The sequence below is a fragment of the Mesoplodon mirus genome (genome assembly GCF_964341445.2).
Source record: "Mesoplodon mirus genome assembly, chromosome: 13".
NCBI classification, from domain to species: Eukaryota; Metazoa; Chordata; class Mammalia; order Artiodactyla; family Ziphiidae; genus Mesoplodon; species Mesoplodon mirus.
In genome coordinates this window covers 74389357-74415406 of record NC_138989.1, presented here as the reverse complement: position 1 = coordinate 74415406, position 26050 = coordinate 74389357, and the positions used below count along the sequence as shown (strand labels likewise).

The following is a 26050-nucleotide window of genomic DNA, read 5'->3' as shown; positions in this document are numbered from 1 at the left end:
CTTGAATAGATGAGCCTGTGCAAAGTCCTCTGCTTTTAAATGTGTAGCTGTCGTTGAAGATATTTAGAGGTTTTTTTTGCGGGGGGGGGTTCCTTCAGGTTTTGTCTGAGTTTTTGGTATTTTTCTGGGACAGAAACAATGGCTTTCCTTATGAAAACTATGATAAGTAATCAGGTAAAGAATTTAGGACTTGGTGGCAGGTCTGAAGAAAAAAAAGAAGAAGGAGGTACATCTGATCCTGCAGCAGCTCAGGGGATGACTAGAGAGGAATATGAGGAATACCAAAAGCAAGTGATCGAGGAGAAGTGAGTACATGCAACTTCATTTCCTTTTAAAAGCACAAAGAAATTCATTCTGGCCGTACTGTCTTCAGCTCCCCAATTTCTACCTCTTTGCTCTTTAGATGCCTTTCCTCGTGCTGTTTGCTTCTAACCTGAGGAAAGTCTGTTCTGCTAAAGTGAACCATTTCCTAGCATCAGCAGTTACTATGTCCTACTTGTATGAATGGAAATGAAAAATACGAAATAAATCTGCATGTTGTCCTGAAAGCCACTGAACACTTTCTGATCCAGACACATTTTAATTGACCTCAATTGTTCAAATGAAAAACTGTGCCTAAATAACTTCACAGTCGTCAGGAAATTCACCCTCCTAGCAAGTAGAAAGCTTTCAAATTGTGAAAATTCAGACTTTGCACTTGGAAGAGGACCTTAAAGAACATAGAGTACAGTGTTCTTGATCTTACATGTGCAGAAAAAAAAGCCTAGAAAATGCAACATGACAATTATGTCATAAAACTTGGCTTCTCAAAGACTGAATAAATGTGTGGGCTGCCTATTACGAAAAATTTAAAGATGCAGAAGAGTACAACAGTATAATGAATGCCCATATATACCTATGGCATAAAACTGACAGTTGACATTTTGCCATATTTGCTTATAGATGATTATCTGGTTAGATCATAGATAGATACGTGGAAACGTAGATAGATACAGAGAACCATTTTTAAAGTAAATTACAGACATCACGATACTTTACCCCTAGATACTTTGGCTATATACCTCCAAAAAATAAGGACATTCTTCTGGCTATATAAAATGTAATAAAAATAAAACAGTAACATTTCAGTTGGGTATTATGGAATGTGAATATCACCGATTTTTCACTGCTAAAGACTGATCTTTAAATAAGTGTAATATAGATGTAATTTTTTAAAGTTTAAGGTAGAATTAATTTGAGTCTTAAATCAACTGAGTATTGAAGCATCAATCTTGAAGTTAAGTGTACATCATATGTTACAAAAGTATTTCTTTTTGCCACCATGGCTGTTTTGCTAATGATCAATTACATAATAGTTGCCTAGGTCCTATTGCTAAGATGATTAGAGGTGAAAGGGTTAATGACCTGGAGGAAACTAAGAAAGCATAAAAGCCTGCATTTAATGGAAACCTTGTCTATTGTATTTTTTCCTGAAAGAAATTGTGACTTATAAAACTACCTAGAATGTATTAGGCTTGGCTCTGCGGTAAATGTAAGATCGTTTTTTTTAAAAAATGCAACTGCAAAAATAATGTTTGTGCTAGAATAATACTTAGGCAAAAAAAGGCATCATTCCTTGGATGTTTAAAAAAAAAAAAACGTATAATGAAGAAACAGAAGCAGAACAATAGCACCAAATGTTCTCAGCTCAAGGGGCCCAATAAAAAGAAAATGGTCAGAAATATAGACTATATACCTGATATTAAAATATCACTCAATATGTCCCAGCAATAAATCTGGTCACAGATATGGCATCTGTTTGATTAACTAATGACCTTGTTTTACTTAATTTTATATCTGGACAGATGAAAGACCGAAATAGTCGAATGGTATGGTCAGTAAGTGGATTGGGTTATTTACCAGCTACTCAGCTGTGTGTGTGTGTGTGTGTGTGTGTGTGTGTGTGTGTGATACATTTATGTGATCAACCAATTTAAGCAATAGTAGCAGGACGGTGAGGCTGGCCTGCTTTCTCATGGCAAGAGGCATGACTTCCAGTCCATTGCTTGAGTTTTCAAGAGCTTCGTCACCTAGAATAGAATACAACATAAAGAAGTAGGCATCAGGGAACTATACTCAATATTTTGTAATAACCTATAAGGGGAAAGAATCTGAAAAAGAATATGTATATGTATATATATAAAACTGAATAACTTTGCTGTACACCTGAAACTAACACAACCTTGTAAATCAATATTACTTCAATAAAAAAATAAAATGTATAAATGAGAGCAACTATTACAGTGAAAAAAAAGATGATTCCAAAACTTGGAGTCAAGAAATAGAAACCAATTTAGCCACCTAAAAATGAAAACAGGGAATTTATTTTAAGGCAAATCATGCTTCATGCAAAGATGCTTCACCAAACCCATAACAGAAATCCCCCCAGGACTCATATGGGCCTGAACCAGGACCAGAGCATTGCTGAGAAGCCACGAGCCCTCATTTTCAATCTCTTGCCATGGCTTCCACCTCAGTACGGCTGCTTTGTTCTTTCGGGGCAGTCAGCCCTCTACTTGGTCCTCTACCCAAACCACGTGGCCAGTGAAAAATGGCAGCCGACATTCCCCAAATTCACCCATTACAGCTCGAGCCACACTACTGGTCTCTTTCTCAGTCCCAAACCTGAATTCCCAGAGAAGAAAGTCCCTTGGTCCAATCCTGTACAGCCAGAGGGCGGGGCCAGGTATATAAATATAGCCTCCAATAATGCACTTCTTTGGGCATCTGGGAGAAGAGGTGGTGAATGTGAGCTTCACAGACATCCCCGAAGGTGTCCACTTCTCTCTGGATCATCATGAGCGAGGGAGCCCACTTCAAACCAGCACCATCACAAGTCCAATGAGGCCACCCGCAGAGCATTATGGAAATCCATACCCTACCATGTTTGAGGATGCCTCCCTCCAAACAGGGAAGGAAGGGAACACTGAACCTAAATTGGGGCTTAGAAGGTGACCTTGTTTATTTTATGTTTTTAAATTTTTACTGGAGTCTGGTTGATTGACGGTGTTGTGAAGGTGACCCTGTTTAGCTTGCATAAGAATCTCCAAGGGAGTTTGTTAAAAGTGTTGCTTCTCAATTGTGGGGCTATGATGGGAGCAGGGAGATCATTTAAATGGCCAGGGCCGTTTAAGTGGCCAGTCAAGTGGCCCAGCATAGTATTTATGATAGAGAAAAGTGGACAGACCATATTTGCTGTTTCCATGCCGGGCAGTAGAGGCCCAGGGAGATTGCTGAATTCAAGAGGAGCTGATTTAAACAGTGCTTGAGAAAAATTAATCTTCCAGCCAGTGACATGCTGGAGCTGACCTACAGCAGCCTGCGCTGACTCATGAAAGCTGATTGTGTTCATCTCTCCCCAATTCCTCATTCAGCGACATCAAGTTGATAGTTTGAAATCCGCCCGGGTGGGAGTATTTACACCATGGAAATTGGCAAGTTCTACAAACAGCTTCTTTCCCCAAAGAGCTGGTTGAGATACGTTTGCCAGCACAACACTGCTTCCAGCTCTTCTGATAGAATACTTTAGTCAACAGACTACTATTTAAAGAATCACTGCACAAGATACAGTGTGGAGTAATGGAACATTTGTGAGGCTGCTATAGTTAAAATGAAAGGGGTGGTTATGAGAGACGCTGGGAAGAAAACGTCTGCAAGACTTGGTGGTTTATACATGGCAACAATGGGAAGAGAGGAGCAGGTGTGTTTTCTCCCCTGGACGAAGGCATCGTTTCCAGAACACATCTGTCTTTGGTAAGATTACAGAGGGAACATTTCACAATTGGATTCCCTGCCGTATGTTTTTTAAATGTCCCCGCTTCAGCTGTCAAGGATTTCAAGTACTTTTTAAAAGTTCCACATTATTGTAGCTCAGAGTTCGGAATTCTATCACAATTTATTGGTGAAATTAAATGAACAGAATAATAACTGAATCTCAGACTCTCAGTCACTGAGTGTAACTGTCTTGTGGAAACACAGCTCTGCAGAGATCTGAAGGAGAACATCCTTTAAAACTCAAAACTGGGGACTTCCCTGGCGGTCCAGCGGTTAAGACTCCACGCTTCCACTGCAGGGGGCGTGGGTTCGATCCCTGGTCAGGGAACTAAGGTCCCGCATGCCGCATGGTGTGGCCAAAAAAAATGAAAAACTCAAAAATGTCTTCCACTTTGGGAATGTTGCAGAATCAAGGCAGCATGGGTGGAGATGGACCCGGACCTTAAATAGATATGTGGAAAGTCCACATAAGGGTTTAATAAAGGGCATCAGGAAAGGAACTAGAAGGAGATGCTAGGGGTTTGCTCCAAACATTTTTTTCCTTAAAAATAAGTGTTCTGTAGAATTTAAAACTTATGTCCCAGGTACAAACTATTATGTATAAAATAAGCATCAAGGACATATTGTAACACAACACAGGGAACACGGACAATATGTTATAATAATTATAAATGGAGTATAACCTTTAAAAATTGTGGGGAAAAGGGGGGAGGGGAAAATTCCCTGGCAGCCCAGTGGTTAGGACTCTGCGCTTCCACTGCAGGGGGCACGGGTTCGATCCCTTGTCAGGGAACTAAGATTCCACATGCCACATGGTACGGCCAAAAAAATAAAAATTGTGAATCACGATATTGTACACCTGTAACACAATATTGTACAGCAACTATATTTCAATTTTTTTAACTAAAAAATTAATAAAATTTATGTCCCAAGAATAACACTCAACATCCTTTGTCATCAGCTCATACACCTAGCATTTCAGAGGAACTAAATGTGTTAACCCCTAATAAATATAATAAAATAAGAAACAAAATGATTTTTAAAATGTAGCTTCACTCCACAATGCAGTCGGACTGGGAAGCTGCATTCTTAATGAGCGCTCTGGGTGATTCTGACGCTTGTGGTCCCAGGTTGTACTTAGAGAAACATAGTGAGGTCAGGTCTACATCAGGAGTAATCACCCTGCCCCTCTCCCGGGGTGCATCAGAAAGAGATTCCCAGAGCTGAGCTGTCTTTGGGATTTAGGGTCTGTACTGAGTTATGATAGTGGAATGACAGAGAGGCAGAAATTTGGGGATATAGGAAAAACTCCCCTATTTCCCATTTGTCTGCCGGCAGTGGGAACTAAGAAGGTGTGTCCCAGTGTCTGGCTCCTCTGAGCAGGGGCTGGAATGGCCTTAGCTCTCTTCGTCCTTTGATTCTTTATTCTATTCTTTTACTTTTAGGATGGAAAGAGATGCTGCCTTTACACAAAAAAAGGCAGAGAGGGCGTGCCTCAGAGTTCACCTCAGAGAAAAGTACAGACTCCCAAAGGTGAGACACTCAGCACAGTAAACATCCAGTCATTTTTTACGTAATAAGAAATGGAAAGTGTTTGATTATCAGCAAAGGGTCACACTCATGGGTATATATATATATATATGTATATATATATATATATAAAACATGTATATACACACACATAGATGTACATATATATAATACATAAATATATGTATATGCCTTAATCATAATTGAGGTATCTGATATAGTGAAAATAGCATTGAACTTATTCATAAAAACTAGATTCCAGTCTTTTAACCTCTGAACTTGCATTTTCTCTCAACAAAATGGAGTAATACCTGTTTATGTAAATTTATCTAAAGACTATAGAACATCTATATATAAATGCACAATGGGGATAATCATCACAGCTGACATTTCTTGAGCTCCTTCCTAAGTGCCAGGCACTGTTCTAAGTGCTTTGCACATATCAATTCATTTAATCCTCAGGACAGTCTTGTAGGTTTCTTAGAGGAAACAGAGGAAGAAAGAGAGTAAGTACCCTCCGGCCAAGGGCCATGCTGCCAGGCAAAACAGAGCCCAGGGTCTTAACTTCTATGACATTCTTCCTCCACTTCAGAGGAACAATCCGTTCCTTCCTTTTGGAGATGATGTGGCAGTGATGGTGATCACCGAGCACCATCTTATCCATCTTGGCTGAGAGGACAAATACCTTTGGGCTTTGGTCAAGTAGCTGGTCTCCAAAAGTCATGGGTCTGACTCGTAAACTAAAAACTGCTTGCAGGGACTTCCCTGGTGGCGCAGTGGTTAAGAATCTGCCTGCCAATGCAGGGGACACGGGTTCGAGCCCTGGTCCGGGAAGATCCCACATTCCGCGGAGCAACTAAGCCCGTGTGCCACAACTACTGAGCCCACATGCCACAGCTACTGAAGCCCATGTGCCTAGAGCCTGTGCTCTGCAACAAGACAAGCCACCACAATGAGAAGCCCGCACACCGCAACTAGAGAAAGCCTGCACGCAGCAACGAAGACCCAACGCAGCCATAAATAAATAAATAAATAAATAAATAAATAAATAAATAAATAAATATAAATTAAAAAAAAAAAAACCTGCTTGCAGTGCCCTCTACTGCACAACTGTTTTACCTTTGCTGGCTGGGAGGTGGGAACAGGATATGTTGACATGATCTGGCACAGGGCTTGGATGCACTGCTCCAGGGCTTGTATCCAGGGGTGACCAAGGGCCCAGTTCCCTGCTCCCGACTCACTTCTCATTTCCCCCTACCTGGGGGTTGCCCAGCTCCTCTAAACGACTCCACCTCCACCTTCTGGGTTGGCTGTCCAACTCCCCCTTCCAGAGGGGCACCCCCCCTGAGAGAACATCTTCCACCTGGAGAAGCCAAGGAGATCCTTCCAAAGCACATGGTCCTCTCGCAGGGATGAGAGCCAGCTTCAGCAGGCTGGGCGGTTTAGAAAGTGCCGCTAAACCAGTTGCTTCAGTGGGTCCCCTGCAGATCCCTGGAAGAACTGACTTCAGAAACTGCAAGCTCTAAACAAAGGGAGCGAGCCCATTGCCCATGCAAGGTCACTGCTGAAGCCACTGAAGAGGTATACAGCCCCGAGCCCGGGAGACATTGATCTTAAAACGGACGTGCTCACTGAGGGGGGAAAACTCACAATAAAATTTAAACTCATGTTCATTTGCAACCAATGAATTTCGAAAAGGGTGTCTTGCTTTTTGCCCACGTTATTCCAGGTTAGTACTTTTTCCCACCGGGGCTGCATTTTGGGAGCGTGCAGCACTTCTAACACGGTCCCTCCGCTCCTGCTGCCTTAATTTCCTGACGCTCCCTGGGATGGCCAGGCTGTGTTTAGCAATGTGGTAGCAGATTCACGCCGCTTAGCTGAAGCCCTGGCCTCCCGCCTCCCGCCTCCCGCCTCTGGTGCATCTGATGAAAGCACCACACATCTCGTTTGGAAGGAAGCAGAAATTAAGTGCACTTGCGTGCTTGCGCACACACCCACACACACCATCAACTGGCTGTGTCTCTTCCAGAAGGTGGGGCTTTTTTGTGTTTTTTTAATTCTATTTACTTTTGGCTGCGTTGGGTCTTCGTTGCTGCACGTGGGCTTTCTCTAGTTGCGGCGAGCAGGCGCTATGCTTCCTTGAGGTGCATGGGCTTCTCATTGCAGTGGCTTCTCTTGTTGCAGAGCCCGGCCTGTAGGCGCGCGGGCTTCGGGAGTTGTGGCTCGTGGGCTCTAGAGCGCAGGCTCAGTAGTTGTGGCACATGGGCTTAGTTGCTCCGCGGCATGTGGGATCTTCCAGGACCAGGGCTGGAAGCCGTGTCCCCTCCGTTGAAAGGCGGATTCTTAACCATTGCGCCACCAGGGAAGTCCCAAAGGTGGGGCTTTTTAAGAATATATATATCTCTGTTGTTGAGGATATATTTTTGCCGACTGTTCTGTTGTTTGGTGAAGATATAAGGAGAACTGGCTTTCAATTCTGGCTCTGACATCTGCAATCTCAGATGGTTTTTTAATATATCTGAGCCTCCATTTCCTCATCTATAAAACGGGAGCAGTGATACCTACCTCCTGAGGTCTTTGTCTGAGATAATAAGGTGTGCCTGACAAGGCGAGGGCCTGACCAGTGGAAAGAGCTCCATGGATGATCGCTCTAATTGCTGTTATTATCTCTATGCACAAAAGTTTGATTTCTTTATAATAACAACCAGGGGTCTTGGAGCCCTGGGGTGGGCACGCTGATGTTTGTAAACAAGGCAAGAATTGGAGATCCCTGAACCACAAGTATCTGAACTTTGTTGGTGAGTCCACTGTCTTGCTCACCTTAATTCTCAGGGGTGGACACCTTCAGGCTTTGTAAAATGAGTCTGATGCTCTTCAGAGAAAAATAATTCCCAAATCTCTGAGCCAAGCTGTCCTTTGAAACAAGAGCCTTTCCGACAGAAACTATGGGAAGAGGGGAGAATTATAGCCACATAACGTACAGATTCATATCCTCCCTGGAGTGATAGCGACTCTATCTGCATAGGCTACTGCTCCCTAAAGCCAGCTAGAGGAGGGGGACCCCAAAGAAATCTATACATTGTTAACGATGGAGCCCAGTGTCTTTCGTTGCGTGGGTCACTGCTGCCCATGTACCCACTTTTCTACAGCTGTTTCAAATGCACAATGCATACGAGAACCCACCTGACGTTTTCATAGACCCTGAAGGAGACCTTTGAGTTCATGTAAGAATCTAATGCCGCGGCCTCACTTTAGACCTGAGGAAACTGCAGCCAATGGGAGATGGGGGTAGGGGTGCTGTGGCTAAGGGACTTCGCAAAACCCCACAGCTGTAGAGTGACAGAACCAGGATTGGAACTTGGGCCTCTCAACCACGCAAAAGAGCATCTTAACACACAAAAGGATTTGAATGTAGCTCCTTCTGGCCCCAAGGTCTCTGCTCTTTCTACTCTTAATATTTGGGGTGTCCCAAAAGTTTTAGAGCGGTTTGGAGTTCCATATGGTTTAAAATTATCTGAGACTTTGGGAGAAACCGGCACTGCTCACTCTTTCAGCAAAGCGTCGCAGAATCCGTCCCCCAGAGGACCAGGCGCATCACTTTTCCTGCCCCTGTGTCAGCTGATGGCTTGACCAGAGACCTTTGAGTTGCTGACGCAGTTCCAACACAATTCAAGTAAACAGTGATAGTGTGACTTGAAAGCATTCCACACGTCATCCTTCACCGCAGAGTTTACTTTCTGGTGGAGGCCTCCCTAGGGCGCTTGTATAACATGGCTGGATTTTGTAAAAATGGATGCTACAGGGGACTTCCCTGGTGGTGCAGTGGTTGAGGGTCCGCCTGCCAATACAGGGAACACGGGTTCGTGCCCTGGTCTGGGAAGATCCCACATGCCACGGAGTGGCTGGGCCCGTGAGCCATGGCCGCTGAGCCTGCACGTCCGGAGCCTGTGCTCCGCAGCGGAAGAAGCCACAGCAGTGAGAGCCCCGCGTACTGCAAAAAAAAAAAAAAAAAAAAAAAAAAAAAAAAAAAAATGGATGCTACACATAATGTTGCAAGACTCTGCTTATGGTGTGAAAAACCCCAACAATACAACTGCCTGCTTTTTTGTAAGAACATGGGTATTCTATCTAATCCAATGTGCTCTATTCATAACAATGGTAATTAATAGGAAGAATGCCATAAAACGTCACCTGGATCATATTCTGCTTTGTCCAGTTCTCACCAGATGTGGCCGACACCCCAACCTCAATGCAGGCCTTGGGCTTGGAGTGCAGACCTGCCCCACTTCCTTTGCCTTGAGTGGCTGTCACAGGTTACATGCTCTCCTCCCACCCACTGAGGCACAGGGTGCAGGGGGCCTTCAACAGCACCCATGGCTGGAAAGGGACAAAGAGGGACAGACACTTTTCCCAGGCCAAGATCAGCCCAAGGGTGGCAGCTTCCTGTCTGTGCAGACAGGTCACTCCTGTCCAAGCCAGATTCTGGCTGTGTGGTACTCATGGTAGGAGCCACTGCCTGCACAGGGACAGGAATCTGGGTCCTTCCAGCTCCCTGGTGTCCCTAGACGCAGCCACAGGGAAATGCACCCGGGCTGCCCCAGAAGAACCGCCCCTCAGATGTTCTCAGTTCTTCCCCGGGGACTGTGTGCTGTAGCAAGGGCCATGGTGGTGCTGAGGAACAGAAATAAATTTCTGGACATGACATTTTTTTTTTTTTTTTTGCGGTACGCAGGCCTCTCACCACTGTGGCCTCTCCCGTTGTGGAGCACAGGCTCCGGACGCGCAGGCCCAGCAGCCATGGCTCACGGGCCCAGCCGCTCCACGGCATGTGGGATCTTCCTGGACCGGGTCACGAACCCGTGTCCCCTGCATCGGCAGGTGGACTCTCAACCACTGCGCCACCAGGGAAGCCCGACTTTTTTTTTTTTTTAAGCCCATTCTTTTGATATTAAGGACCAGATTGTGCCTTTTGTTCTAAAGCGGTCGCCGCACTAGCGAGCCTGGAAAGGCCTGGTGGGCTCTGCTCTGAGCCCCCGTCACAAAGCAGGAGGTGGCAGCACACTTGCGGGACAGCGACGGGTACAGGCTGGGAGGGCAGTGTCTGAGCAGCGGGATCCTCCCCTGGCACGCGGGGAAACAGCTAGAAAACCAAGCGCCGTAGCTGTCTCCGCAGCAGCCAGGGTGGTGAGAGATTTTAAAACGACTGACTGTGATTGAGGAAGCATTGAAGGAATTGGAATATTCAGCCTTGAGAGGAGATGACTTTGGGGAAATGACAACCATGGGGGATAGTCATTTCGCAGGCCCAGAATGTCATGCTTTGGTTCTAATATTTGTATCAAGCCAGCTTCTCTGGAGGGGCCCACGCTGCTGGCTGGTATGGAACCGCCTGTAACTCTTAGGTCTTTCTTTAATTATTCAGAGGAACCCTTCACAGTGGAACCTTTAGGAAGCCTTCTTAAAAGCATGATTGGAATATAAGGGGTAGGTTTTCATCTCCTAGTTGTTCCAATAAGGAGCAAAAAGGCCCAAGAAGGCCAGGCAGTGCCCATGGGCATCACTGTGATTGGGAAAGGCCAAGGCCATGGCAATGTGTACAGTGAATTGGAGGGAAAGGGATGAGGGGCTGGCTGGTCAGTACTGGACCCTTATGGCAGCCTGGACAGGGCTGAGGGAGGCCTGGGCCAGAGAGGAGGTGGGGCAACAGATTCCCCAGTCATTCCTTGTGTCCCCTTCATGGGGCTCGCCATCTTGATTACTGCACTTATTGGATTACTCATCTGATTACCATGATTAAAAAATGGTCATCATGGTATATATATATATATATATATATATATATATATATATATATATATATATATATATATATATATACAATGGATTATTATCCAGCCATAAAAAAGAAGGAAATCCTGCCATTTGCAACAACACATATGGACCTTGGTGACACGATGCTAAGTGAAATAAGTCGGACAGAGAAAGATCAGTGGAGATCTCACTTATACAGAGAACCTAAAAAATCCAAGCTCATAGATACAGAGAACAGGTTCATGGTTGCCAGAAGCAAGAGGGTGGGGGGGTGTGGAAAAAACTGGGTGAAGAGGGTCAAAAATACAAGCTTCCAGTTAGAAGGTAAATAAGTCCTGGGGATGTAATGTATAGCATGGTGACTGTTTAAAAAAAATAATAAAAGGGACTTCCCTGGTGGCGCAGTGGTTAAGAACCCACCTGCCAGTGCAGGGGACACGGGTTCGAGCCCTGGTCCGGGAAGATCTCACATGCCGCAGAGCAACTAAGCCCGTGCTCCATAACTACTGAGCCTGCGCACTAGAGCCCAACTACTGAGACAGTGAGCCACAACTACTGAAGCCCGAGCACCTAGAGCCCATGCTCTGCAACAAGAGAAGCCACCGCAATGAGAAGCCCGTGCACCGCAATGAAGAGTAGCCCCCGCTCACCGCAACTAGAGAAAGCCCACGCACAGCAACGAAGACCCAACGCAGCCAAAAATTAATTAATTAATTTTTAAAAAGGTCATCAAAAGACATGAGTAGGACAGACATGGTATCGTCATTAGCAACGAGCATGACCTCAGGATAGGCGGGCACATGGGAGAGCACACACTCTGCCCCTTCCTCTGGCCTCTCTAAACTCTTCCCAGGGCAGGTGTGGGTTCCTGCACTGCCACGGTGCTTTGGCTGCTTGGTCCCAGGGTCTGAGCTGCATTTCTCTCTTTTTTTTTTTTTTTTTTTTTGCGGTACACGGGCCTCTCACTGTTGTGGCCTCTCCCGTTGCGGAGCACAGGCTCCGGACGCGCAGGCTCAGCGGCCACGGCTCACAGGCCCAGCTGCTCCACGACATGTGGGATCTTCCCGGACCGGGGTACGAACCCGTGTCCCCTGCATTGGCAGGCGGACTCCCAACCACTGCGCCACCAGGGAAGCCCTGCATTTCTCTTTTTATTAAACATTTTTGATATACAGAAAAGCACATAATATAGGTGTACACTCAATGCATCATCATGAAACTCATGCAAATCAAGGGACTTGCCCAAGGCCTCAAAGTTCCCCTGAGCCTCTTTGGTCTTTTCCCAGTACTTCTTCATGCTCCATTCTTCCCCCACCCCCTCCAAACCGTGTGTCTCCACCCAGGATGGCAGACTTAAGAACTGAACACAACGGTCTAACAAAGAAAACGGTGCTGGGCAGAAAGCAAGGCTCACCAGGACCTTATTGAGCTCCTGGTAACAACCTTCCTTCCCCTCGTGGTTTGCCGAATCCTCAGCCCTGGTGCCGTCTTATAAAATCCATGTTGGGTAAACAGCCGAACTAATAGTATTAACAGCCCACAGGCGGTTGGACACATTCACCAGGTCCTCCAGCTAACAAGGGGGGACCCCTGGGGGCCTCATTCACAGTTCCTCCCGGTCACTCGCAGCGGTTACATAACCGGCAGGAGGCGATTCTGGGCCCGTCCCCCCACCCAGGCCCAACGGAGAGCGGATTTGAGGAAAATGTCTTCCCAGGAGCTGTCAGGTCTAATGAGGATAGCTATGTCACATTTTGGAATTAGAAGTGTATTTGCTAAAGAAATTATTTGGCTGGTGTTTCCTGTGAAAAAAGAGTTTCAGTCGATTGCCAACGGGGCAAAGGAAATGTGGCCTCTGAAAGGAGGAGTGCAGCCCTGGTATCCGGCAAACAGCACAGGCCTCCTCCTCTCCAGGTTTATTGTGCACCGTCAAGGTCAACCCCGTTGGTCGTACCCTTGTCTTTTGATGACCACTTTTCACTTCAGTCATCACATAAGGAGTCAAATAAGCACAAGCATCAAATCACAGTAATCGGACGTGTATGTAGGAAAGTATTTCCGTCGTGAGGACGTTCACGTCCACTCTTAGGTCGGTTTCCTCTGCTTTTCAAATTCCAGGTTATCAGGGGACTTCAACTGCCTAAAGTAATCCATGATGCTCATGTTAGATTTGGGTCTCATTCCGCTAATTATCGTCTGTCCTGTATCTTCAGCGTTTCCTCCCTCTGGGCCTCTCCTTTATAAAAGAGGTCAAGTCTCTCCCAACTAAAGCAAACAGCACTTTGAACGCGGCTTTCTGGGCATCTTCCTAAATGACTTGTTCCCACTGCTCTGCCGAAGGCTTCCTCCTGCCGACGCTTGGTGGTCGGTCTCAGTGCGGTAGATGGTTCCTCTCTTTCCTTTGGGGACCTCCTCCTGGAGCAGTTCTTCCTGGACCAGAAATTTCTTTGCCTCCTTTAGCTCATTGCTTCCTCCTCAGCTTCTGGATACCATCCTTCTCCTTCTCCTTCTCCTGAAACTGTTCCTTCTCTGTCTCTTTCAAGGGTTACCCTTCCCCTGACTGCCCCCAAATTTCTGAATATCCAGGGGTGTTTCCTCCATTGCTCTTTGTCCCACTCAAGCCATCACATTCTCCCTGAATGGCTGCGTCTTCTATTGCTTTCAGCTGCCACTTAGGTGTGAGTTGATGACTCCAATCTATACCGCCTTCCTAGACCTCCTCCCTAAATTTCACCACTGCGTCCACCTCTGCTCGGGCACCTCTTAGCTCGGATCCAGGACAGACACCAATCCTCCCCCAGCCCTGCGCCTCCTGCAGGCTCCACCTCCACCGAGGGCTCCCCCCAGCACTCCCCCTGGAATCACCCTTGCCTCGTCCCTCCTCCTCCAGCCCCACATGGAGCAAATCACCAGGTCACTGTCATTTCAACTCATAAGTCATTCTCAGCTTATCCCCAAGTGCAGGGCTCATCACTTCTCAGCAATTTTACTACAATACGTCAAGTAGATTGTTGACTTTGTCTTGCTCCCCTCAAAATTGCAGAGTGAGGTTTCCAAAATGCAAACTGATTCTGTTCCTCCCGTTTTTTTAATATATTTTTTTAATTAATTTATTTTTTGTTTTATTTATTTATTTATTTTGGCTGCATTGGGCCTTCGTTGCTGCGTGAGGGCTTTCTCTAGTTGCAGCGGGTGGGGCTGCTCTTCGTTGCGGTGCACAGGCTTCTCATTGCGGTGGCTTCTCTTGTTGCGGAGCACGGGCTCTAGGTGCATGGGCTTCAGTAGTTGTGGCATGCGGGCTCAGTAGTTGTGGCGCATGGGCTCTAGAACGCAGGCTCAGTAGTTGTGGCGCATGGGCTTAGTTGCTCTGCGGCATGTGGGATCTTCCCGGACCAGGGCTCAAACCCGTGTCCCCTGCATTGGCAGGCAGATTCTTAACCACTGTGCCACCAGGGAAGTCCCCTCCTCCCGTTTTTATTAAAAAAAAAAAACAACGAAGGTTTACCATGACTTTTCAGAATAAAGTCCAACCCCCTTGGCCTGTACACCATGATGTGGCTCCTAACTTTCCAGCCTCACTTCTTGCTACCCCTTGCCTGGACTATACTACTCTCCTGCTTCGCATCCCCTACACCCTGCTCCTTGTGGCCTCTTTCGTTCCTGTAAGACATTGGTCTAGTGCCACTTCTTCCAGAAACTTCCATGACCTCCCTCCCCTTCCCCTCCTCCGTGCTCACGTAATACCTGAGTGCATGTCTCTTATGCCATCTCTCCAACCTGAATACTCTCACCTGCTGGATTGTGTGCTTCTTAACAAAGGGGCTGAGGTTTTGTCTCTGTCATCAGGGCCTTGCATGGTGTCTGACATGTAGAAGCTGAACATACACACACACACATGCATGCACACACACACACCACGCACACATACATATGCACATACTACACACAAACACATAGACACACACACACATAAAAGGTTTGCTGAATGATCGATGTTATTGGGAAAAAAGAAAAACAAAGAACAAAGTATTGAAAATAGCAGAAGGGGGCTTCCCTGGTAGCACAGTGGTTGAGAGTCCGCCTGCCGATGCAGGGGACACGGGTTCGTGCCCCAGTCCAGGAAGATCCCACATGCCGCGGAGCGGCTGGGCCCGTGAGCCATGGCCACTGAGCCTGTGCGTCCGGAGCCTGTGCTCCGCAACGGGAGAGGCCACAACAGTGAGAGGCTCGCGTACCGCAAAAAAAAAACAAAAACAAAAAAGCAAAAACAAACAAACAAAAAATAGCAGAAGGAATCTATCAGCCATAAGAGTTATATTAAAATCAATTTTCATGAAAAGAACAAGACTGGATTCGACATTATGATTTTGTATAAAATACAGAATTACTTTATATAATAATTAAGATATATATTTTTTGCAAATAGAGCAAGTAATACATTTTAAATACAGCCACAAGATTTTTCTCTAAAAACAAAGGTGCCCCTCTTTCTAGTCAATTCAAAATGTATATGTAAGTCAAGCCAAATTAATAAGAGAAAACAGTTCCACAATGAACCCTAATCCTATTAACAGAATTGTCAGTCTAGGTTAGTCATTGAAAAATAATGTCATGCTCCCTGCTGAGCTATACGATTTAGTTACACCTGGTGTTTGTCTGCTGTATTAAGGGCATCGTTCACTTTGAACAAAGATGAAGACAGAAGAAAATCTATCAGTAGAGTTTCTTTAAATGTAGTACATTGAAAGCTCCATTAGAACTGAATTTGAAAGTTGCCTCTTACAAACAGATACGATTTTGTGAAGCTTTCTTCGCCCGCCTCCTTCAGATCAGGAGCTCTCGGGGCTGCCTGGCAGGGTCCCAGACACTGAGACCTCCTGCTTCTGAGCAGCTGTTTCTGGTGGCAGCACAGGGAGGCCATCAGAGGCCCGTTAGGGGCCGTGCCTTCCCGCTCCTCCCTTTGCTGCCCTCGTTCAGTTGCTCCTTTTACTCACGCCCTTGAAAGAGCCGTGGATTGAAGATCCTGGGGGGAGCCTGGGAAGGGAAGAAAGAGTCATTGGATTTGGATGTGTTGCTTAGCCGCACTTTCTCACTTAGTCCTCACAGCCACCCTGGAAGGTGGGTAGATATCATTTCCCCTTCATAGATAAGAAGAGTGGCTCAGAGAGGGAATGGCACTTCCCAAGGTCACACAGCCAGTAAGTGGCAAGATTCAACTCCAAGCCAATCCGACCCACTGGCCACATTTTCCTGCGAGACCTGGCGGCAGGGCTGGTTTCTTGTCCCCTAACAAGCAGAATGACATTTATGCAAGTATCTTCGCCTCCCAAGACCTCAGTTTCCTCATCTGTAAAGGAGAGGCTTGGACAAGCGGCCTCTAAGAGCTTCCTGAGTCCCTCTGGAACGTCTGCGTAAAGGAAAGAAGTTTAAGGTGTACACAGTGGGAACATTTCATCCCATGAGGGGCCTATGTGTGCACCCTCTCAATCAAACATTAAACGCTGACGGCTGGGAGACTTCCCTGATGGTGCAGTGGTTAAGATTCTGCGCTCCCAGTGCAGGGGGCCCGAGTTTGATCCCTGGCCAGGGAACTGACCACATGCATGCCGCGACTAAGAGTTCTCATGCCGCCACTAAGGAGCCCGCCTGCTGCAGCTAAGACCTGGCACAACCAAATTAATTAATTATTTTTAAAAAAAACTGAAAACTGTATTCGAGGAGTCAAATCCACAGCCTCTTTCCCATTCTGGGTGTGCTGAGGGCTCTTTAAGTAGCTAAAGAGGGAAAGACGGTGTCGTGTAGCAGAAGTTGCAGCTAGCAAGCCCGGGACAAGATCTCAACACCAACTCATGCGTTAGAATCACCCGAGGAAGCTATTTAAAAACTCTGTTGCCTGGGTCTCTGCCACAGATCCCTAGAGCCAAATATGGGGGTGGGGCCTGACCATCGTGTTTTTCGACACTTTACAAAGGAGTCAGAGGTACAGAGAGGGTTGAGAACCACTGTCCCCAGGGAGAAAACATAAACTCAGTTCTTCAGCAGCATCTGATCAGAGCAAGGATGAGGCTTTCTGCTGAAGCCGAGCCCCCAAGGGCCTCACACCCACCTCCCTCCTGGTCCAGCCCGAATTCCTCCCTACTTTCGGCAAAGCAGGCCATGCCCCCTTTTCCTCTCTATAGAGGCGTTTGTTGACTGTCTGTATCCTTCGATCTACACCCCACCTCCCAATGTCTTGTAAGCTCCGGCAGGATGGGAGCCAGGGGGTGCCGTCACCTTGCCTAGGGGCCAGCGTGGCTGCCTCACTCATCACCAGGACAGTGAGGGGTGGTTTATGCAAACAGGTGACTACTCACATGGGTGAGCCTCAGAAATAGGTAAAACATCAAATATTAGATCAACTCGTCCACGGGAAAGAAATCCATTAACCCAGCTGTTTGGTATCCTGTAGACCAAAAATAAGGAAACAAACCAAAACCAAAATCAAATCTACCGGGCTTCCCTGGTGGCGCAGTGGTTGAGAGTCCGCCTGCCGATGCAGGGGACACGGGTTCGTGCCCCGGTCTGGGAAGATCCCACATGCTGCGGAACGGCTGGGTCCGTGAGCCATGGCTGCTGAGCCTGCGCGACCAGAGCCTGTGCTCCGCGACGGGAGAGACCGCAGCAGTGAGACGCCCGTGCACCGTAAAAAAAAAAAAAAAAAAAAAAAAAAATCAAATCTACCTTGTATCAAACAAACTGGTGTGTGCTTGTACACCAAGCTTGACTGACTGGACTCTAAGTGGTAAATACTCAGGTTTTTGATCATATAACCATGTAAGATAGTTTATCATCATATCTCCAGTCTGGTACAAGATGAAGGCCAGTTTATCAAGATTAGGATGTAGGAAGTCTGAATCCAGGGTCATGCTAACCCTTCAGAGAAAGGTCAGAAATCAGTCACAGGGAATAACAATGCAGGCTTTGGGGCTATTTAAATAATGGGGCATTCAGCACTGGCAATTAAGATTATAAATCTGTTTAAAAAGCAGGAGATTAAAACTGATTCTGGTCAGCCAGCATAAAAATAATTAGTTCTTAACTGCATTAAACAATATCGCAAGTTGATCAGCTTTCTAGAAAAGAGAAGACTTCTGAAACAGAGCCCCGAAGAATGAAGTATAGCCTCTAAGTTCCTCTTTATATGCTGGCTCACTTCACTTTTTCCCTCCCTCATTCATTCATTCCTTTATTCACCTACACCACGGTTCTCAGCGCCAAACTTCCCCTCCCTCCCTGGAGCTGATTTGTATTGGCTGTCACTGCATTTGTGCTCGTGGGCTGTGATGAGGCATTGCTGCCTTTTCTTGATGCGTAAACTCTGTCAGAATATTCCTAGCATTCCCAACCTGGAGCAGCAGAAAGTCAGGAAAAGACTTTCATTGTGTGGGTTGCAGACAAGGTCCTATCAGCAGGGTGGTTTGTCATGCAAAGGAGAGACAAGGCCCAGGGTCTCCTGTATAAATCCCACAGACGGGCCTGAATTGCTTGCTATGTCCAGGGCTGGTACTCTCCCACCCTCTCTTTCACTGTGCACGCCTTCTTCCTCCCAGGGATCCTTTCAGCAGGGATCTTGATGCCGTGCTGTGCTTTTTCCTCTAAAATATTAATAACCACAGCTACTGTTTGTCCAGAGCTGAGACGCTTACAAGGCCGTTTCACAATATGTCTCGTTCAATCTGCTCAGTAATCCTCTGAGGGTCCCTCCTGGTGGGCATCAAATTGTAAGGTGACTTGCCCAAGGTCATGCAGGGGGCGAAAGACAGAAGCGGTCTCCCGACTCTAAATCCCACAGTCTTCCCACTGTCATAGCCGCCTCTGCAGGATAGGGGTCTGGGGTGGCTGCAGCGTTTTGCAAATGGGAGGGACCCGGACCCTTGGCCTGTCCTAGGTCTGCAGCTGACCCACAGTGCTGGCGAGTCCGGGAGTTCAGGTTCGGTTCCAGAGGACTTCGTTTGGTCCTCTAGCCACTCACTAGCCCTGCCTGGTTGTCCTACGCTTAGTTACAATGTGCCCAGGGCACAGGCGGCAGCCCAAGAAAATTGATTCCAGTACTAGAATCATCACTTGCAGCAATGGCGCTTCTGACGGACCGTCAGTAGCGTTGTCCTTCTAGAAGGCTGGTGGTCATAGGACTCTCTGACCACAGCCATTGACCACACCCAGTGCCGCCCTTAGACTGGACAAACAGCACCACCTGCCCCGGGCCCTGTGCTTTAGAAGACTCTCCTCCGTCCCTCCACCGGCCACACCTCCACAAGGGGTGAGAAGTCTGCGGCCAAAGGGACAGGCCTGCCCACACCCCTCTTGTAGACCACACTCTGGCTGCCCAACGCCCTGAACTCCCTGCCTAAATGCATGCTGGGGCCTGCCCAGGCCTCTGCACCAGGTCTGTCCTCTCGAGGGTACACTGAGCTGCTGGCCTGAGTACCACTGGGCCTGAAAAGTAGGGTGGCGGTCTGCATACGGGGAACCATACACACAAGCTTCCCATGGAAAGATGGAGCCAGGGACTGGGGAAAAAAGAGGTACAGGTGTAAGCCAGGGACCTCTAACAGTATTTATCCTCTGTGTCCCACAAACATTAGGGTGAGCCTGACAAGGGGTGAGGGGAGCTGGACCCTCTGGGCAGGTTTCTCCCAAAACTGAGGGCCTAGTGCTAAAAGGGAAATGAATAGGCCCAGTTTGCTAGGAACGCTGAGCCTCTGGAGTGAACGGAGGGAGGATTCATTCCCAGGCCAGAGGTAAGGGGCCAGGAGAGCGAGGCCTTCTGACAGGGCTGAGCACCACGTGCAGAGTCAAGACTATCCAGTGCACATCCCCCTCCCCCTCCCTCTGAAGGTTATTACATTCGGGAGCATCTACCTTTAATTATATATAATATAATTATATATGTGCTTAATCTATTCCAAATAATTCAGTTATCATTGAATTACTCTTCTGTAACTCTTAGGCAAATAACATAACTCCAATTTATAAATAAGGAAATAAAGCTCAGAGAGGTAGTGTTAGGTGCCCAAGGTCACACAGCCTGTAAGTGGTGGCAGTCACCTTCATGCTCAGGTAATCTGATTCTCAAACCAACGCTTGACCTCTAGGCTGCACTGCCTCCACGGGAGTGTAAAGATAAACAAGTCAGTAGCTATGAAACAGAGCTCTTGACAGGAAAGAGGGCCTGCACATTCAAGCGTTGTTAAGGCTGCTATAGTCCCTGACAACGGGCTCACCAATAAACATCTATTGTCTGTGGCGACACACCAGACACTCCGCTGGGTTCTGAGACTTACTGATGAGTAAGTTACAGCCCCTGTCTTCAAGGAGTGTGGAGCGGGGCTTCTTAAACTTTAGCAAGCACCAGAATTACCAGGAGGGCTTGCTAAATCACAGATGGCTCGGCCCACGCCCCCAGCTTCCGAATCAGCAGGTCTGGGTGAGAATGTGCATTTCTAACAAGATTCCAGGAGATGCTGCTGTGGCTGGCCCCGGGACCCCACTTTGAGAACCACTTGGCTAGAAGTTGTGCCGATCCAGATCCCCTCTGAGTTGGGAGGCAACGTGGAACCCCACTACCCTCCCTTCCCTGGGCCAGTGGAAGGAGGTAAAAATAAACCCGACCTGGTCCAAAGCAGCGAGGCCGGGCACTGAGCTGCCTGGTGGAGAGGGTGCTGGGGAGCACCGGCCCGGGAGCCCTCCTGAGTGCGTCGGGTCCCTTTGGGCACCAACTGGCTGGCTCGCTGGCCCTTTGGCCCCTCTAGCTGCCTGGCCCTCCAGGCCCCCAGCAGCTACTCTGTCCAGGTTTGAACCTGGTGACATGTGCAGAGATCTTATTACGAACCAGAGGGGTGGAGGTGCCAGAATTCTGAGCAATGCCTTTGCAAATCGTGTATGTGTGGGTAGGGGTCCCGCATTTACGTGGACTGAGAATCGCCAGGAGGCCCTGCTTTCCCTCCCGTCCCTGTAAAAATGCCCTGAGGTCCATCCTCAAAGGGAGGCAACCTCCAGGGTAGGTAAATAAAAAATAAACAGAAATGGAGGATTGGCTGGGAGCCCCTGGGGATTAACTAATTAATCCCCACACCAGTTTGACGAGGAACTAATTAATCCGTTAAGCGCCTTGAAGGGAAGAGGCCTGGCCAAGTGCACAGAGAAGCTTCTCTCACCTGGGGAGTCGACACTGAGAGTCGCCATTCCCAGGGGTCTCCAGGGAGGGCCTGGTGAGAACCACGCCGCCCAAAGGCATCCTCGTCTTCTCAGCATCAGAAGTCTGCCTCCCGAGGTGGGGAAAGAAAGCAACGAAGTTAAATACGAAGAGGGAACTCTGTGTAGGGCAGGGCAGGTAATCTAGAAGTTTCACGTTGGAAGGTGAGCCGCTGAGCTCCATGACCGTGTGTGGACAACACAAAAAAAGAGCGCAGAGCTGGTGGACAGGATCAGCAGAGATATCACATCAGATCATTCCAGACAAAACTGAGACTTCTCTCTTTGGCTGGCTAACTGCCTCTGTGAAGCTAGCTCAACTGTGTTGGCAAAAGGAAAATAACGGAGCAAGGGCCACGATGGGGGAACCTGTCCATCACGGCTGAGCTGAGGCATCCACCCTGGTGCCTCACACCCTCACCTGCCGATGGTGCCCTGGGGCCGCCAACATGATGGCATACCCTGCCCAGAGGGGGTTTTTACAACCTCATCCTGAGTGAAGTTCACATTGGTTTTGCCTAAACTGAAGTTTGGTTTGGGGGAAAATGTCAAAAGCCCTTTGCTGCATTTTGTAACAAATTATGTCAACTTTTAATGTTTAGAATAAATCTTTTCGAGTTAAAAAAAAAAAAAAAAGTCGGCCTCTCAACCTGTTTCTGGAGCCAGGCTTGCTGTCACTTTACCCAGAGAACCAAATAAAAGAAGGAGCTCTGGGGAAAGGCTGTGGCCTCCAGCCTCTCGAAGGCCATTGGAGAAGCCTGGAGCTACAGAGCATCAGAAGTGGGGACTTGGCAGGTGCCCAAATCTTTCTCAAATCAAATCAATGCAGTCTGATTAAGACTAAGATGATCGGGGCTTCCCTGGTGGCACAGTGGTTGAGAGTCCGCCTGCCGATGCAGGGGACACGGGTTCGTGCCACGGTCCGGGAAGATCCCACGTGCTGTGGAGCGGCTGGGTCCGTGAGCCATGGCCGCTGGGTCTGCGCATCCAGAGCCTGTGCTCCGCAAAGGGAGAGGCCACAGCAGTGAGAGGCCCGTGTACCGCAAAAAAAAAAAAAAGACTAAGATGATCGTTTTGCCTTTGTGTGGTTTTTCATGCCTTTGGTAACAAATTCCAGGCTGGTCACTACATCCTTGAGGGGGGCCCTACAGTCTGCTTAGATCTTTCCCACCACTTAGACCACAAGATCACTTAGATCTTTCCCATCACTCGCTTTTCTAGTGCCCTTTTTAATCTTCTGTGTCCCCAAAGCCCAGTCTGCCTCACGTTACAACCTCAGAAATTTATATCTGAGACCTCTCAGAAAATTATATCCGAGAGCAGCCATCTGAGAAAGGAAACCCTTGCCTTTCCCAGAGAAACGTTTTCTCTAGATTCTTCTCTGTTACAAAACAAAGGGCTCTGCAGCCTAAGGGTAAAGGGATTTCAGAGGCCAGGCGGCAGGAACTAAGAGATCGTGGGACAGCCACAACTAGGACCACAAAAGGAAATTGTAAGGCATCGGCGACACGCAAGGCTAGACGGTGCTGGACGGTTCACTTAATAAGCTGGTTTGTGCGCCAGACTCGCTTCCAGGTGACAAGGATGTAAAGCTGAGTTTGAGGTGATTCTGCATCTAGTAGAAGGGAGGGAAGGGGCGATGGTTAAACAGACGTTGCCCCTGAAGAGAGATGGCTGGATCGAGGGAGCACTGTCTGGCCCTGTGAACCCAAACCCCACCCTCCAGAGTGGGATCCCTGGGTCACAACAGCCTGGGGCTGATAGACAACAAAGCTTGCAGAGCTGCCCTGAGGCGGAGTTGGTTAAACTTTTTGGGCATCAGCGGGATAGGAAAGGGATTCTTAAAATGCAGGTTGCTGGACCCCACCCCGGAGTTTCTGATTCAGTATGCCTGGGGTGGAGCCGGAGAAGCTGTCTTTCTAACGTGTTCCTGGATGATGCTAATATTGCCCCGTCCAGGGACCACACTTTAAGAACCCCTGTGCTAGAAGGTTCCAATCGACCCAAGTGCAGTGAAAGTGGGGGGAGGGATCTCAACCGGGATGTCTGGCCTCCATAACTGGTACCAGGCCCAGGCTCTGCTGCGAGATGGCCAAATGTGCCATTCGCTCCATCCATCCGCAACAGGCCTCTATCTCCCTGCTGCCTTCAGGATTTGTTTGTTTGTTTTAGAACGGCTTCTCTATCTCCGTGTCTGTTTTGCCACACAGAGTGAAATGGATGAGAACCAAATCCAGATGGCTGGAGATGATGTGGATTTGCCTGAAGATCTCCGGAAAATGGTAGATGAGGATGAGGAAGAGGAGGAAGATAAGGATTCTATTCTCGGGCAGTTACAGAACCTTCAGAACATGGACTTGGACACCATAAAAGAAAAAGCCCAGGCCACCTTCACGGAAATCAGGCAGACAGCAGAGCAGAAGTGCTCTGTGATGTGAGGGGCAGGGCAGGCCTGGAGGAGGGGGCCAGGTCAGGGTGGAGGAGGGGGCCAGGTCCAGGTGGAGGTGGCCACTCCCCCGTGGAGCATTTCAAACCGCATAGGCTTTAACGCAGTGAACCGTTAGGAAAACCATCATGAAAAGCTCTCTACAAACACATAGCTTGCTTGTTCTCAATGTTCCTGGTAGAACGATTAGCCAGCACCTTACAGCAGGAATCATACTGTCCCTTTTAGTTATAGATGTGGTGAAGCATGACCTTTCAGCTGTGAATGATGTAGAACATACCTCTGCTTAAACATCTTCAGGATAGCCAGGAGGAAACAAAAGCAAAGGGCATTTCATCTGTGACTTCCTTCTTAGAGGGCAAGGTCTCACCCTGTCCAACCATTAGCAGGACTCCAGGTCCCTTCAGAGAAAGATGTGGAAGGTCAGGGTGCCCACGGGGGAGCCCAGGCTGCAGGCTCAAGGGCTGTCAAAGATCACACCACCTCTCACTCCAGGCTTCTTGATGTTGTTGATGCTTCTCATCAAGTTGTGCATGAAGCCAAGGAGCAGGGATGGGGTAGCAGATGAGAAGGAGGCAGAGACTAGACTTCGCCGGCATCTGCGTTGTAGACCATCATTCTAGAAGCATGTGAAGAATGGATTTGGGTGGAGGTGGGAAGTTGGGGGGAAGGGGAGGTGGAAGCTAGAGGCAGGGGGGCAACTGGAAAGGCTGCCGCTGTTTCTGTATTCCGTGTCCTCTCCTCTTGAACTTGGTGATAGCATGGGGACCAAGAGGGTGGACAAAGAGCATTGAGATGTTCAACCCCTCTCTGTGTGTGTCTCTGTGTCTCTCTCTTCCTCTTCTCCCCTCTTGCTCCTCTCCTACCTCTCCTCCTTCTTTTTCTTTCCTGCCCCTCCCCATCTCACCCCTTCAGACTGGATTCCAATAAACCATGCTATTGTCATTCTGTGCCGCAGTCTTCCAGGCTACAGTCAACCCTCGTATCCACAGAGGCGGAACCCGTGGATGCAGAACCCAGGGATAGGGAAGCCGACTGTACTATGCCATTTTATATAAGGGACTTAGCATCCTTGGATTTTGTATACAAGGCAGGTCCTGGAACCAATCCCTGGCAGATACCCAGGCACGACTGTATACATGGATTTCTTTTGCCTAACCTTTTCTCTCTTTCGAAGGAAATTACCCAGAAGAGTTAGAACTTTTACCTCTGAGGCACTTAGAGCTGTTTAACCAAACCCAACGCAACCAAAACAAAATACTGTTTTCTCAATGAAGCTTCACCGAATAAATAATTCTCAAAGACCAACTGTATCAAGAACTGCTCTATCAGAGGAAAAAGGAACTAAGACCAAAAAGTTAGGGGCTAATCTGTTCTCTACCCAGAGTTCCTGAATGTGTTGTATAAGAAAAAGTTTCATGTTTTGAAAATATGTAAGGAAAACAGATTATTAGGGGTCCAGAATCCATGGTCTTGGGCAAAGTGTAGCCCCTCTCAGAAGTTTCTGGGAGAATACTGGTACAGTGTTTAAGGATAATTAGCCCTCAAGTCCACTTAGTCCATTCAGGCTTAGTCCATTGTAATAAAATACCAATAGACTGGGTGGCTTATAAATGACAAACATTATTTCTCATAGTTCTTGAGGTTGGAAGGCTGAGATCAGCATGCCAGCATGGTTGGGTAAAGGCCTACGACTGGGTAGTAGAATTCTCATTTTATCCTTACACGGTGGAAGGGGCAGGGGAGCTTCGGATGGGGGGGGGGTCTCTTTTATAAGAATGCTAATCTCATTCATAAGGTTCTCTACCCTCATGACCTAAGCGCCTTCCAAAGGCCCTACATCCTAATACCTTCTCCTTGGGGGTTAGGACTCAACATGTGAATTTGGGGGGGACAAATTCAGACCATAGCTATCCACAAACCCCAGATACCATGAACACTTTTTAAAATCATGCTCATCTTTTATCAGAGCTGGCATGTGAGTTGTGATTTGTTTTATACCAGAAACTTTAAAACATTCACAATTTTTTAAGACAATTTTTTAGAGCAGTTTAAAGTTCACAGCAAAATTGAGAGGAAGGTACAGAGATTTCCCATCTGCCCCCTGCCCCTCCCCCAGACACACAGCCTCCCCCAGCATCAGCATGTTCAGAGTGCAGACATTTAAAACATTCACAATTTTAAAACTATAAATAATAGATAAGATTTATTTTCAGT

The 26050-nt window shown here is 47.6% G+C and overlaps 1 protein-coding gene across 1 annotated transcript; it reads left to right on the top strand.

Annotated features, from left to right (window-relative positions):
- Positions 1-138: 138 nt before the first annotated feature.
- Positions 139-23825, top strand: CPLX4 (complexin 4; the record flags this gene model as incomplete). Its single annotated transcript, XM_082640559.1, has 3 exons — positions 139-305; positions 5259-5346; positions 23598-23825. The coding sequence occupies 3 exons, from the start codon at positions 139-141 to the stop codon at positions 23823-23825; spliced, it is 483 nt and encodes a 160-aa protein (XP_082496685.1).
- Between the last annotated feature and the right edge of the window lie 2225 nt (positions 23826-26050).